Here is a 16,138-nt window from a genome sequence, read left to right on the forward strand (position 1 = left end):
GCCCAGTCAATGTTCCCAGCTTGCGAGGAGTAGTTGACAACGTGGAAGACAAAGCCATTTTCAGTTTCAATGAATCTTCTGGAATCGACAAGTTATCGTGACCTGACTCGCTCCCGCGTTCACTCTCGGCTAGAGATGATGCAGCAGCGGCAGGTCCTGGGAAATCTGTGCTTTCACCTCTCTGTTCCAAGTCAGTCTCTGAAAGGCTGTACCTTGAGCTTGGATTTGATTCCTTTCTAGACTTGGATGAAGCTTTAGCTTTCTTTTCTGTTTCTTTCTGAGCCCCTTTCCTGCTGCTCATGTTTATGCTTGCATATACTATAATTGAACCCCCTCAGGTTGAGTAAATATGGGATACCTCGTGATGATAAAAATAAGAGAAAAACAATGCCGCTGCTAACAGAGTTCTGCTTGTAACAGACGAGACCAAACCCCCTAGAAGACATTAAAAGACTCTGTCTTTTATCCCTGGATCTCATTTTGTGGTTTTGCTTTTTCTGGAATTTGTATCTTGGCTTTGCTTTTTGAAATTAATATTCAGTATGAATACCATGCTAATTCTGGTTTACCTGACTATGAATTCATGATCACTTCGCATTTTTACTAAATTTGTACTGTATTGTATTACAAGCTATGCAATGGTAATTTTTTGTTGTCCATGCCAGGTCATAGTTAGAGCCCTTTGTGAGACTGATAAAGCTATAAGCCCTTTTGATTTCTTGTTTAGTTCATTTCCATGGAGTATAATATAGAAGGAAGCTAATGAGGGACATGTTGTGCAAGACACATGACGGCCATGAGAACAACTGAAAACTTGTGTGTTTTTTTTTTTTTAATTTGTATGTAGCTGTTGTTATTGATTGCATTGTATATAATGCAAATAGTCATTCACTTCTCAATATACATGTATACATTTTGCATTATTTTTTAACCAATTTCTCCTTGTCTCTTTGGAGTTAGTGTGTAAGCTAGGTTGACTTGGCGAAGTTGTGGAATTCTTAGTAAAATAAATAAATAATTGTAATCTATAGTTACAATCTGGGCGGACACATAACTGGCATTGCCAAATGTTTACACAAGAAAATTTGAATCACACAACAGTATATATTTTCAGGAAAGCAATTATAATTCATGAGAAATATTTTCCTAGTTACAGTCTTGGTATTTAAACAGTAACATCAATTAAACACTTAAGTGGATGGAATAGTTGCCAGAGCACAATATTTCATTTGAATGGGAATGAATCTCTGCTAATGTATGTCTACTTTGTTTTAGTAATAGAGTACAACAGCAGACTTTTTTTGTGCAAATTAAGGGTTTCATTTTTGTTGACGGTTAATTCACATAGGCACATTTCTTTATTTTATTATCAGTGTTTTTATCTATTACAGCTCCTACTCTATTCCACATTTCTTCCCCACAGATTCTGCCTCACCTTTAAATAAAAATTTCCAAAATACATGATTTAACAACAATTTTTATGAAATAATCTTCCAGACTACTTGATTTCCTAAGAATTGATAATTACAGATAGAGGGCAAAAATTTCAGAAGAACTTCAATTAAAGCTAAACTCATCCAGCACTTGGAAAGATATTTAAGGTATACTATTGAAAATATGCAATCAGACTGGTATGAATCAAAGGCAGAATTTTTAAAGAATGCTTCAGTTGTTGCCAGTGTTATATAAAGTACCAAGCAGCCTTACTTCAGTGAAAGTAGACATACTGTATCATTCTGAAAAGTGGTTTTCAGGTTGAAGTTATTTCTTCACAATTAGGGTATGTATTAATTTACCACATGAAATTGTGTTCTAAAGTGAAAAATATTTTATACATCTTATAAAATAACATGCCAGCTCTTGCATTTTATAATGGAGCTAATGAGTATTTCATTCCTATTGTGAAGAAAAGCCTTAAAACTTACCAAATCAAGTTCTTTAACCAAAATTGTTATCGTTTATTGATCTGTCCCTGGAGATTACACACATATTCCAAAATAGTACTGTATATCCATGATGTTTTAAAAAAGGAGAAAAAATAAGTCAAACTATTGTCACCATTGTGAGATTCAGCCATTTCTAAAAAGTAATCAACTATGCACTTATTTTCACTGTTTGTCTTCGTCTGCAGCACCCTTCATGGGCAGGCGGATTTTTTTTTTACCTCAGTATTAACATTGTATGTTGATGCCCAATTGTGAATTGTTGTCCCACTTCTGTAGAGAACTAGACAATAATAACTGAAAAAAATCACACTTATGATCACTTATACCCTTTTAACATACACAAGCTGAATTAATTATTTTGCAAAGTTATTGCCTGGTGCCAGTTGATTGGTAAGCACACGTGTACTTCGGTGAGAGAGAATATTGAACATACATATAGCAGGCAATGAAGTGTCAAGAACTGAATATACATTATAAGCATCCATCCATCTTCCTCACCTGCTTATCTGGTTTCTACCACCTTACCGCCTTCAGAAGGCGAAGCCACACACATACACTAATGCCACTTTAGCAATGCTAATCCACCTAACCTACATGTAACCCAGGAAGAACATAAAAACTCCACACAAGAAACATGTAGCATGTGAACTTCAGCCTCCATCATTGCAAGAAAGCCACCACTGCACCCAATAATCATAACAGACAGATAGATGGAATTGAAGAGTTGCATAGTGTGGGGGAGGAACAATCTCCTCAGTTTTTCAGTGGAGCAGGACAGTGTCAGCAGTCTGTCGCTGAAGCTGCTCCTTTGTCTGGAGATGATACTGTTCAGTGGATGCAGTGGATTCTCCATGATTGACAGGAGGCTGCTTAGCGCCCATCTCTCCACCACAGATGTCAAACTGTCTAGCTCCGTGCCTACAATAAAGCCTGCCTTCCTCACCAGTTTGTCCAGGCGTGAGGTGTCCCTCTTCTTTATGCTGCCTCCTCAGCAAACCACCGCATAGATGAGGGCGCTCGCTACAACCGTCTGATAGAACATCTGCAGCATCTTATTGCAGATGTTGAAGAATGCCAGCCTTCTAAGGAAGTATAGTCGGCTCTGTTCTCTCTTGAACAGAGCATTAATATTGGCAGTCCAGTCCAATTTATCATCCAGCTGCACTCCCAGGTATTTACAGTATAGGTCTGCACCCTCTGCACACAGTCACCTCTGATAATCACAGGGTCCGTGAGGGGCCTGGGCCTCCTAAAATCCACCACCAGCTCCTTGGTTTTTCTGGTGTTCAGGTGTGGGTGGTTTGAGTCACACCATTTAACAAAGTCCTTGATTAGGTTCCTATACTCCTCCTGCCCACTCCTGATGCAGCCCACGATAGCAGTGTTGTCAGCGAACTTTTGCACGTGGCAGGACTCCGAGTTGTATTGGAAGTCCGATGTATATAGGCTGAACAGGACCAGAGGAAGCACAGTCCCCTGCAGCACTCCTGTACTGCTGACCACAATGTCAGACCTGCAGTTGCCGAGACGCACATTCTGAGGTCTGTTTATAAGATAGTCCACAATCCATGCCACCAGGTATGAATCTACTCCCATCTCTGTCAGCTTGTCCCTAAGGAGCAGAGCTTGGATGGTGTTGAAGGTGCTAGAGAAGTACATCCTCCGCTCTCACCTTCTCCTGGTGTGCAAACTGCAGAGGGTTGAGCGCATAGCGGACCTGTGGCCTCAGGTGGTGAAGCAGCAACCGCTCCATGGTCTTCATCACATGTGAAATCAGAGCTACAGGCTGGAAGTCATTCAGATCACCAGAACGTGATACCTTTGCGACTGGGGTGATGCAAGATATTTTCCAAAGCCTCGGGGCTCTCCCCTGTTCCATGCTCAGGTTGAAGATGCACTGTAGAGGACTCCCCAGGTCCAATGCAGAGGCCTTCAGCAGTCATGGCGACACTCCATCTGGACCCACTGCTTTTCTATGGCATGAAGTCTCCTCAGCTCTCTGCTTGCCTGTGCTGCTGTAATTGTAGGTGGGGGGAAACTCTCTCCTATGCTGGCATCAGCAGAATAATGGGTGGATGATGCAGTACTCTGAGGTGAGAGTGGGTTAGGGTGGTCAAACCTGTTAAAGAAGTTGTTCATCAGGTTTGCTCTCTTCACGTCTCTCTCGATGGTGGCACCCTGCTTCGAGCTGCAGCCAGTGATGATCTTCATCCCATCCCACACTTCCTTCATGCTGTTATTCTGCAACTTTTGCTCCAGCTTCCTTCTGTACTGTTCCTTCGCCGCCCTGAGTGAGAACAGTGATAGTGATAATAGTGATTGCTGCCATTCATTAATCTTTTCATATATTTTTCTCTTCTATACGCATTATAATAATAATAATAATAGTAATAATAATAATAATAATAATAATAATACATCTTCTTAACCTTCTTATGCAGGGGCAGGGGCATAGGGCAAGCTGGAGCCAAACTCAGAAAGCCCAGGATGCCAGTCCATTGTATAGTGAACTCACAAATTAAGGTCACTACAGCAATGCAAACTCACCTATGTTTAATGAGGTTGAAGTTTAGTTTTTTAACATTGGCATAGTGATAGTGGGAAGATGTCATTCCTGCCTCACAGCTCCAGGTTTTACATTGAACTTTCATGTTTTCCCCATGTGTTTACAGATTGATTGGTATCAGCGTCAGTGAATTTACTCACTCAGAAACATTGTGCTCAGTTCTTTTATTACCATATTCTCAGCAAGAGTGACTCTTAATGTATTTGAAAAATTGATAATTAGTTTGTGGCTCTGTAGACAGCTCAATTGCACAGTCTTTTTTTCTTTTTTTGATTTTTTTCTTTTTAATCATCCTTGCCACAGAAAAGGTGGCTTGGCTTTTACAAAAATCTACAGCTTTTATCAAAAATGCAATGCAATGTAATCAGTTAAGTTCAGGCTTATCGTTGTGTACAAAGTACAATGAAGCTCATGTGCTCTTTTCACCATGCTGCTGCTCAGCGTGCATATCACTCCATTGGTTGGAATGTCATGGTATCAAGAATCTGAGATAGGTTCCATAGTTTAATACATTCTACTTTAGAACATAATTTCAGGTGGCATGCTAATATACACCTTAATTGTAAAGAGATAACTTTGACTTAAAAAATACCAAACTTAACCTTTAAGTGTCAAATGTATGTAACTGAATGTAGGATCTCTCTCTCTTTTATATATAATAAAAAAACCTTTTAAATACTTAAATTAATTTAGGCTACTATCTTTGTGCATGAGACTTATTATAATATTATACTATAATCACTAATGTATGACCCAAGTAAATGCAACTTGAAGCAATGACAGTTAGAGCCTGCAGATATTTTGTGATAATTACTTATAAACGCTTTGAAATCACTTCAGTTTTTTTGATTCAGTGCCTCCTGACTCACTGGTATGAGGAAACCTCCGCATTTGGTACCCTGTTCGACTTATCTTGATGTCTAGTTTTGTAAGATGTTGAGCTTGTTGGGGTTCCTTCTTAGTTTTTGTCCTCTAGACCTGAGAAAAACCTTTATTTCCTAGGACATTTTGGACCATATTTTGGGCATCAAATTACTCCCTTATGATAAAGAGTAAACCATTAGATGTCTTAAGCAAAATGATTAGAAGGACTTGAAATTGGCCATTTCACATTAACCAACCCCAGGTGTTCACCCCCTAATGGAATATGAGGGGTCAAAGTTATTCCTTTTCTCAAAACGTCAAAAAAATGGGAATCTATTAATATAGGCATTTGAGGTGTAGCTTTATACTATTTCAAGGTTGGTTATCACGAATATATTTTTGATATTTGATTATTTAACAGTGGTCCTAGCCCTCAAAGAGCCACTCCCAGAAGGTTAAAAATGACAGATTTCAAACATAAGCGTGTGGGGTTTCATTTTAGACTATTTCAAGATCACGGATTATGAATATGATGTTATTTTTGATCCTTTACTAGGGGTCTGTCCCTTTATGGACCTCCATCACAGTGTGAAAAATTACATTTCTATTACAAATGAGAATATTTAGACTTTATACGTTAAAACTGAAGCACAAATTTTAATATTTCAAATATCTGAGGCAAATATTCTTGTTTATTATGTAATTCTACCTCATGAAGTAAATATTACATTTCTTATGAACACCCTGAATTAAGATGGCTTATGCTAATTAAGACTTTTTGATGACTTTATGCTAATTCAGTGGAAAGACCGCTAATAGGAGAGGTATACAGACTTGCTGTGCCTTAAGAAGGAGAAAATCTGTTCCTCAAATCCACTTTTATCATGAATTTCCATAGCTGAAACACCTAATTACAATTAATTTAAATACAAAACATTAAGTGTTCCTTGGCCTCAAAAATTACCCCCGTTTGTGTTCATGTAAAATCACACTACATGACAATAGTTATTATTAAACAAATTCTGACATTAGTTTCCAAAACAAACTCTACTGCTGCCTTGTCCTTATTAAATAATGTTTATTTAAGCACTTTACCTGCACTTTATCACATTTAGTTTCACATTAAAAGGAGTGGCCTTTTGGTGTACCTGTGTAGTGCTTGTAAAAGCCCAAATCAGCTTTGGAGCAGTGATGCTCAAGATAATGTGAAAAGATATGTGAGCAGCACACGTGTCAAGCTGAGTTAACCAAAGAACATACTGTACGCTTTGCTGAAATCTGCAAATTGGCTCCAGCCGGTTCAGCAGGCTGCTATGAGCACAGCGTCTGAATGCAGGGGCATCATCTGTGGAAATAACCTGGGGTGTCATGTATAAATGGTGTGTATGCACAAAAATGTTGCATAAGCCTGTTTCCACACTCATACTGCGATGTATAAAGCATAAACTTGGATAAAGCCACACACATTTTCACGCCAGCTTAATTCTTGCCGTGCGCAAGTTCTCCACTTGGTTTTGCAAACTGGCAGCACCCAGCATCAAAGCAGTGCTTTTGTTCCATTGTGGTTTCCCTTTCTTTTTTATATCCACATCCCTAACACAGCGTTCTAAATACACTGAAATTAACCACATATTGTTTATTAGTTTAAGGCATCTGATTGTAAATAACCTGTAACAATGGAATGGCCAAACTATTCCATATACCACAGCTGTTCCTCCACTGTGTCTGAGTGTGCTCTTCAGCAGCTGATTGGAAAAAGAATTATCGGTATACAGCATCAAGCACACGCTGCCTCAGCCATGCGCTATTTGAACTGCTCTCATACGACAAACGCTTCAGAGCCTTTCCTGTACGGACCTCGCGGTTCAGAAACAGTTTCATTCCAAGATCTATAAAGACACTCAATCAGTACATCAAGTGCTCCTTGTAGAACTGTTTGTACTTATTAGTAAAATTACCTCACTGCAAACTGAAAGTTATAATATTGCACAACCTGAGCAACTTCATAAAGCACGTATTTACATACATTTTTAAGAATAAATGCAGCAAAATATATTTATTACATTATACAGATAAAATGTTAACATCATTTAAATAATCTATATTGTTAATGATTAAACATGTGAGAACACAGTGTCACAGCACTAGCTAGTTCAGGGATTGTTCCTGCCTCGCGCTGTATTCTTGCTGGTGTTGGCGTAAAACTGGAAGGATAGATTGATAGAATAATTAAACATGTACTATGAAGATACAGTATTTCAATGTTCCTTAAAAGTTTTGAAGAATCAGCATTCTAAGCTTACAGATGGCTTAACATCTATTACAGAGCTGATTGTGTGGAGATTGGTTACTTGGAGAAAGAAAAGGAAGGGCAGCAACTGGGGCTTAGTATGTTTGAAAGAGACTGTACTGTTGCAATAAATTATTTCATCGAAGTTTGTGCACGCCGCAGCAAGCATCTTGCGGGAGGCAGGAACAATCTCTGGACAGGGCACTAGCTCATCACTATCACTGTGCTACTGTGTTCCCATGTTTAATACATGCTTTAATTGATATGATATGAATACTGAAATCATATCAAGTATACATCTCAGTATTTAAATTATTCAGAGAACTGTAATATCATGAATGCAATGGATTCTGTGTCCTGTCGGAGGAAGAGAAAGCCCGTTTAAGAAGCACGTAGTGATTCGCACACATTGAGCATAAAGAAAAACACATACAAAACAAAGCATTTACTGTGCTACTTTAGTTGCGATGGTATTTGAGAAACTAGTAAATTAAATGATTTAAAGATGAAGTTTATGATGTTCTACTTTAATGACAAAATAAACTATGTGATTAAAGTGGAAATTTTGAGATTAAAGTTAACATTTCGATCTTTTTTCTCACTGTGTCCCCATTTTTTTTGTCTTTTCTCTGTACCCTAATAAGCTTTCATATGACACTCAGACGTGGGCTACGAGTCGCCTTTTCATGGCTACTTTGATATCTGACAAAAGCTTTCGAGTTTCTCCGACACTATGTCACTCGATCAACTTCCTTGTGTTGTTTTTACCACTTTTTAAACCAACAAATAGTACGTTTTTCCTTGCTTCCACTTGGTATTCCCTGAAATTCTTCTATTTTCCCCCGTGCTTTTGCCATTGCCTTTTCACAGAACGCTGAGCTTAAGGGCTATTTATATTGATTTGCATATTCAAAGAGGTGTAATTCTGGGAGGAGTTAATTTTCACGCTGACCAGGATTTATGTAGCGGAAGAACGTGGAAGTTGGCAAATGCACAGATTTATGCATGTGGATTTTTTTGTGCATATGCACATTTCCGCTTTTGTCCGTATGTCATGTTTTAATGTGAATTCTACGCAAGCCGTTATGCATGACTCTTCTGGACTGGCAACATCCACTCTAACGCCGTTCTGTGAGCTATACTTGGAATGGACTTAGCAGAAGATTGGAGTTGGCGCCAGTGACTCACATTTGAAGTAAAAAGGAGAAGGTTGTGTTTTTGATAACTGACTAAACAATGCATTGTACATATTTGTGTAACCAAAATATCTGAGTAAAACTAGACATTTGCATTTGGAAATGCAGTGAAGTAAAAGTGAAAGTAGGTGGAATCCCTTTATTAATGAAGTTCATGGAACTATAAAATGGAAGTTTCGTTATAACGAATATAGGGAAAATACATACAATACTGTGACCGTGGCTGTCGGCCACCTGCCACGTCTAACGGCAGAGGCGCATGGACTAGGGATGGTTGAATTGATACTAAAGTATCAATCTTTCCGATCCTGACCTTTTAATTTAAACTTCAATGTTCACATTAAAAGTATCGATTTTACACATTTTCAGTACTATGCAAGTTCATTAGAAATTATTTTTAAAAAGCATTTGATCATGAGAAGATGATTATTTTAAATGTGTCATATTGTGTAAAACAGGACCTGCTTTTCCTTCCGCATTTATCATCGCCCTGCATACACACTGGCAGTGCTGCGGTCCACCAGCCAAAGCCATGGGTCTGTATGTGAGGTAATATCAGAAAGAAAGTAAAGCATTGTTTACAGTTATTTTACTCCACTGAGTTAACAATAATAAAGCAAAATGTGATACGTGTCAGAAGACTGTAACTTATTGCAGCAACACCACAAACCAAGTAAAACACATGAAATGTAGTCTCGTTAAAGAACATGAGAAGTTAAAAATGGAGATGATCAGAAGAATTCACAGACACTGGCTGCAGTCTACTCTTAAAGAAGCCTTCCATGAAGGCAGGCAGTACCCAGGCAACGTTAATTTTGTAAGGTTTGGGGTATACATTTATAGCTTGATGGATGGACATACTTAGAACACATTTTCAAATTTAATATATTTATTATGTCCATTTTGTAAAAAAAAAAAATGCAACTCAATATTATCTTTAAATACCATTCCCAAGCATTAGACCCAAATGTCACTTGGGCTGTAAAAACAGTGCTAAAAGCATGAATCCTGAGCGTTACCTGGGCAGCGGTTCAGCAGTGTCTTCTCTCACCTGTATGCATGCCTAGTATTAATAGCTTCTTGTAAAATAAGTTTTTTTTTTTGCAGTCCAAGAGCAGCACAAGCAGTGATGTCGAGGAGCCTTTCATCAACATTGATGACAAAGTCACTGAATTTGAAACGGACAGTTGAACAGAAAGTGAGTCTGATAATCCGAAAGTGATGCTCACTCAGTATTTGCATAATTATACTTTTTTTACACTTCTGACTGCATACTTTTAGTGTTTTGCATGTTTTACAGTAAAAAATAAAAATGTAATTTTTGAGGCAAAAAATGCAATACAGTAATCCCTCGCTATATCGCGCTTCGACTTTCGCGGCTTCACTCTAACGCGGATTTTAAATGTAAGCATTTCTAAATATATATCATGGATTTTTCGCTGGTTCGCGGATTTCTGCGGACAATGGGTCTTTTAATTTATGCTACATGCTTCCTCAGTTTGTTTGCCCAGTTGATTTCATACAAGGGACGCTATTGGAGGATGGCTTAGAAGCTACCCAATCAGAGCATGTATTACGTATTAACTAAAACTCCTCAATGAAAGGCGATATGCTTCCCGCACGGTGCTTGATTGTTTGCTTTTCTCTGTCTCTCTCACTCTCTCTGACATTCTCTGCGCCTGACGGAGGGGGTGTGAGCAGAGGGGCTGTTTGCACAGAGGCTGTTTGCCTAGAGGATACGGACACTCCTCTAAGAAATGCCGCTTTCATGTCTAGAGGGCTCTAATAATGTTAACAGTGTGGGAGAGTTTATAAGGGCTTAAAATATATAAAAATAACCATACAAACATATAGTTTCTACTTCGCGGATTTTCATCTATCGCGGGGGGGTTCTGGAACGCAACCCCCGTGATTGAGGAGGGATTACTGTACTTTTTGTTGTTCCACAGATTATTTGCAAAAAGTGAACATGTTTAATAATTTGTGCTAATCAGTCTGATCTGGCCTGCAATTAATAAGCAAAGAAGTCTGATCTTTGGCACTATATGTAATAGTCTACTAATGCAAATTCTTTAAAATGTGACTTTTTGACATCCACAAATACTGTAAGTTTTTACAGAAGATAAACCATTCTTGCAAGACACCCATTGGCTGCATCGGTATTGGGGTCGGTATTGGCAATACTGGCCTCAGTATCACCAGATATTGGATCGAAAATAAGCAGTATCGCACATCACATCACTTGCATGGACAGCTCCGCAGCTGCCCTGCTGAGTCTGGTAAACAGTAAACCAAGAGCAAAGCAGTTGGGTATCCTCTGGATCAGAGTTACCACGTACTGTGCTTGTCGCACAATGTTTGACGTCAGGCTTTGATCTGCTCTTCCTCACACTCTCCTGATCTGTTTTCTCCAGACTGCGTCTGCGAGAGCAGATTCTGAATATGGGAGCTAAAGCAGGATGATTGCCTGTCCCGTGGCTCCTAACAGCTCCTATTTTAAATGAAGTCTTGAGTCTGTACTTGCCTTCTCTATACTGTACTAAAGTACCTGTACATTCCTTGAAAACCTATCTTCTTGTCTTTCGTGCAGCTCTGTTACCCAAGTTTGACAATACCTGTATAAAAACACTGCGCTTCTTAAACTGCAAAAAATATTTTATTTAAAAATGAGACGTTAGATATAACTTTTTTAAAAATAGAAATACAGGTATGGAAATATATAATAAAAACAAGATATTAGATGTAAATTTTTTATATTAATACTGGTATGAAAATACAGAATGATCCGGAAGCTCTGAACCACATAGTGAAAAGATAATCCTTATCTCGTACATACTTGAAAAAGATGTTTTTGCGTATGTACGGGATACTTTCGCAAAGTAAAGTTGGATTAAAAAATTACAAAAGTGTGAATCGGGGCTATCTAATTACGCCTTTACCAAGGCTATACCACTTCAGTTTAACGTCATTTCCAGCTCTTGTAGCGTGGTTTTATAAAAAAGCAGGTTGGCTTTTGTTTTTTAAAGGAGTGTGGGATGGTTGGAAATGACTTTAACTACATCCTACAATACCTATAAACGTACATCATTTAATGGCCATCGCATGCCCTGTTACACTATGGTTAAGATTAAGGTTATGGGAGGGTTATCTGACCCAAAGGGTCGTCTGCACACTTGTATGGAGCCCCTGAGGAGATATGGTGTGTTTTTTTCTTCCTGGGAAACGATTTGGTGCGTAGAACTGACTATCTCGTGCCCACCACTTACCATAGCCTGTGTACCAGGTACTTTAAGGTCATATTGGCCAATACTATGTGTATGCTGCATACATTCAGATGAGCACCAAATACCATCGCGTGCTACTGTACATCATTTTCTGGATAAAGGACATATCACTGAACAGCTTGATGTTTTCCTCACACGGTTACATTCCATAGAAATGGATATTAACAAGTTTATAAAAGCAAGCTGTGCATTCAAGCCCAGATCGTTGGATCCGCGAAGCAGCAGTGCTGACCACTGCACTAATTTATAATAAACGGAAATTACATTAGTTGGCCATCTACTTATTAGCCCGCAGCTTCTTATTCGCACAAGTTACGAAAAGAATTCATATTTCACGTATTGAGTGCATGAGAAGTTTACTTAGTCCAATGCGGGTTCACTTTACATAAAGAAATGTTGTGTGCTTTGCCTTGTGGGAAAAAGGAAGTGTTGGTAACACACATCCGAAACTGAGTAAAGAGCACATTGAGTTAACCTGTGTCTAAGTTGTTATTATTTGTTGGAGTTGGAAGGAACACAACAGATCTGCGTTAAAACAGTGCAGCATTTTCTTTTTCGCACAATACCTTTGCAAAGGACTTGGTGGTAATTATTAATATTTAACAGATTCAACCCTTGAGTCTGTAATGAACACAAGGCTGAAATTAGGTATGTATTTTGCCATCTTCTTGCTCACTTTTAGGCCCATGCTTGCTTGCAACTAACCACTGTACCTTTTCACACAACTTTTGAAACAAGTTACTTATTCTAAAGGCAAAAATTAAACATGTACGACGGACGCCTTTAACCAACATACAACATTTAGATATTACTGGTTACATTTCATTTGCCTTGTGCCCTTCTCAAGCACATAAACAGGTATTGTGAATTGCTCATGGTCACATAGTGTCAGTATCAGGACTTGAACCCACAAACTCAGGGTTTAAAAGTAAAGAGTCTTAACCACTACGACACAATGCTTGCACATTTACAATGTGTATATTAATTGTCACAATATAAACTTTGTTAAAGTTGAGTTTAACATTTTCAACCAGTGCAAGTGCAAAATCTGGAATATTTATTTTTTCAAATAATGGATCAGTTTTCTGATTAATGTACATGTTATAGAATGTTATGCCTTGTTGTTAACATAGAAGAAGAAGCTGGTTTGTGAATAAGTAGCTGACTGTGACGAAGCAAAATCATCGGAGCAAAAGACGCACCAAAAGGTCTACACCTGAAATGAAGGCTCTAGGATTCAGAGGATAGGCAAGCAGAATATACAGTTTTATTGCAATAAAACAATAACGCGGACTCAACCCAATTCAGCCAAATCGAGTCGAGCCCTGAATAGGCCAAGAATCACAGTTTATATAATAATTTATTAACATCCTGACCTCGCTCAAAACAGCTCATTCGCTGTTCCTTCTGCACCTGGCTAGCTGGCTTCCCAAGTTTTCATGGGAACCATTATCATCTCCTGACTCCCTTCTGCAGCTGGCCATAGGTATTTTTACTGTCTATTGTTCATCTTTATTTTTCTGCTTCACTTATTTTTTGCTCGGCCTTGAGCCTTCAGGTGTTCGCTCTCTTCCATTCTTGAGCTGTTCCTATCTTATCATTTCCCCTTCCTTGGCCTTCGATCTAGTTTATATTGGTGGTCAGAGCTAAGCTTTAATTAAAAAGAAATATGGCGTATGCCTTTATTTAACCATTTGCTTGGCAGGACTGACTTGCATTAATATCTACACTAAGATTAATGCTTATACATTTTTCTATATTTATTTATGCTAATACATGAGTATACTAAATTTCCATAACTGCAAGCATATATGTAGCTAGGAGTGAATAAAAAGCCAGCTGAATGCGTACCTAACTTCAATTCCGTGATCATTTCAGATGTTAAAAATAATCACCAAGCCCTTTCACAAACATACAGTGGCATGCAAAAGTATTCAGTAATCCCTTGAAAGTCATCATAATTTTCTACAAGACAAAAGACTTGCACACATATTTATTCATTCAGTATTTTTTCTGAATTTCCAAAGTCCAAAAAAAACGTTTTCTGTAGATATTTAACTGAAGATGAAAAGCTCCAAAGTTACCGTTTACATAAGTATTTAAACCTCTGTGCTTTGGAAGCTCCAGGTTTACATCAATGACAAATTAATAGCAAAGGTGACAGTCATTTGACAGTCATAGTTAAACATAATGAGGTGCTACTTGTGAGTCCTTTCTATCTCTCTGGATATAAAAAGCCCCCTTTGTAAGGGCCGTAGTCTTTGTTGGATAGTCACTGCAAAAATAAAGACAAAAGTGCATTCTACTGATGTGAGAAACAAAATTTTTGAAATGCACAAGGTAACAGGAAAGGACTATAAATTATCAAAGAGTTTGAATGCCCCATTGCGCACTGTTGGATCCATCATCAGAAAGAGGAAGGTTCATCACATCACATTACAGGCTGTCCCTCATAACTAAATATCAGAGTGAGACATCGACTGGTGAGAGAGGCGACTAGAAATCCAACCATTGCTCTCAGACGTCTGCAATGCTGTTTGGCTGAAACTGGAGTCAAGGTGCAGTGGTCCACAATTTCAAGAGCTCTCTATAAAACAGGCCTCTACAGGAGGGTAGCAAGAAAGAAGCCATTCCTTAAGAAGCTCCACATAAAAGCACTTATGGCATTTGCCACAAAGCAAGAGAAAGACCTAGTTAAGATGTGGGAATAGGTTTTATGGTCAGATAAGACCAAAATAGGACTTTCTGGCCAGACTTCAAAGAGGTGTGTTTGGCATAAAACAAACACTGCCCATGCATCAAGAAACATCATACCTACAGTGAAATACAGTGGTGGCAGCATAATGCTATGGGGATGCTTGTCATGTGTTGGGACTGAGAACCTTGTCAGAGTTGTAGGGACAATGGATGGACACAAATACCACACAATATTGCAGGAGAACTTGTTCCAGTCTGCTATGAATCTAAAGGTCAGAAGAAGATTAATCTTTCAACATGACAATGACACTTAGCATTAGGAAAAAGTGACACTGGAATGGCTCAAAAAAGAAAGGTAAATATTTTGGAGTGGCGAAGTCAAAGCCCTGACCTTAACACTGTTGAGAATCTGTGGCACTATTTGAAACTGCTATTCAGAGGTGCCATCCCACCAACACAGAGGGTCCCTAGAAATTCTGCTAAGAAGAAAAGGGAAGAATCACTCCTGAACAATGTGTAATACTGGGCCATATTTACATAACCCAAAAGAACAAACGCTGTTACTGCAAAGTATACTGTTACACTGTATACTGTTATGACTAAATATGAATGTGTTAGGATTGAATACTCAATGATTTGGAGTTTTTCTCCTTCAGTTAAATATATACAGAAAAGGGTTTATTTGGACTTTGAAACTGTGTTACAGCACAAGAGTTCACATTAAAAAGACTGAATCGATAAATATGTCGACAAATCTTTTGTCATGCAAAAAATTAGGATGACTTTTAAAGGGACTGAATACTTTTGCATGTCACTGTACGTTTGTGAAAGGGCTTGGTGGTAATTATTTTATATTATAACAGTGTTTTCCCTTAAATTGGAAATGAATACAGGGCTGAAATTAGGTACGCATTCAGCTGGCTTATTATATTCACTCCTAGCTACATCCTGTATATGCTTACAGTCAGCTATTTATTCACACAGCTTTTGCAAACCAGCTTCTTACTCTATTTTAACAGCAAGGCAAAATATTCTACAGTGTGTACATTGATCGGCATCATTACAAACTGATCTATTATTTGAAAAAAATAAATATTCCACATTTTGGTCCTGCACAGGTCAAAAATGTTAAACTGAACTTAAACAAAGGAATCTGACTTTTCACAAAACTGTGACAGTACAAGAGGAGTGCTTCCTGGTGACATGAGCTGTGTTTGTGCTCTCTCTCTCATCAACGGCATGTTGGTTTGTTTTACTCAGGAAGTGAATTGTGAATCGCAGCAAATGCTCAAAAG

General features: G+C 38.3%; 1 protein-coding gene across 2 annotated transcripts in view; it reads left to right on the top strand.

The window, feature by feature from the left end:
- LOC120525717 (calpain-1 catalytic subunit-like) overlaps positions 1–16,138 on the top strand; it is a 166,597-nt gene that overhangs the window by 59,974 nt on the left and 90,485 nt on the right. Inside the window, exon 2 of one of the 2 annotated variants that reach the window (XM_039748255.1) lies at positions 9,970–10,060. The exons of the other annotated variant lie outside the window; for it this stretch is intronic. Within the exon in view, the coding sequence (XP_039604189.1) occupies positions 9,970–10,060 (91 nt within the window). The remainder of the gene's footprint in view (positions 1–9,969; positions 10,061–16,138) is intronic. 2 annotated transcript variants of the gene reach the window in all.

Source organism: Polypterus senegalus, chromosome 3, assembly GCF_016835505.1.
Source record: "Polypterus senegalus isolate Bchr_013 chromosome 3, ASM1683550v1, whole genome shotgun sequence".
In the NCBI taxonomy this organism is placed as follows: domain Eukaryota; kingdom Metazoa; phylum Chordata; class Cladistia; order Polypteriformes; family Polypteridae; genus Polypterus; species Polypterus senegalus.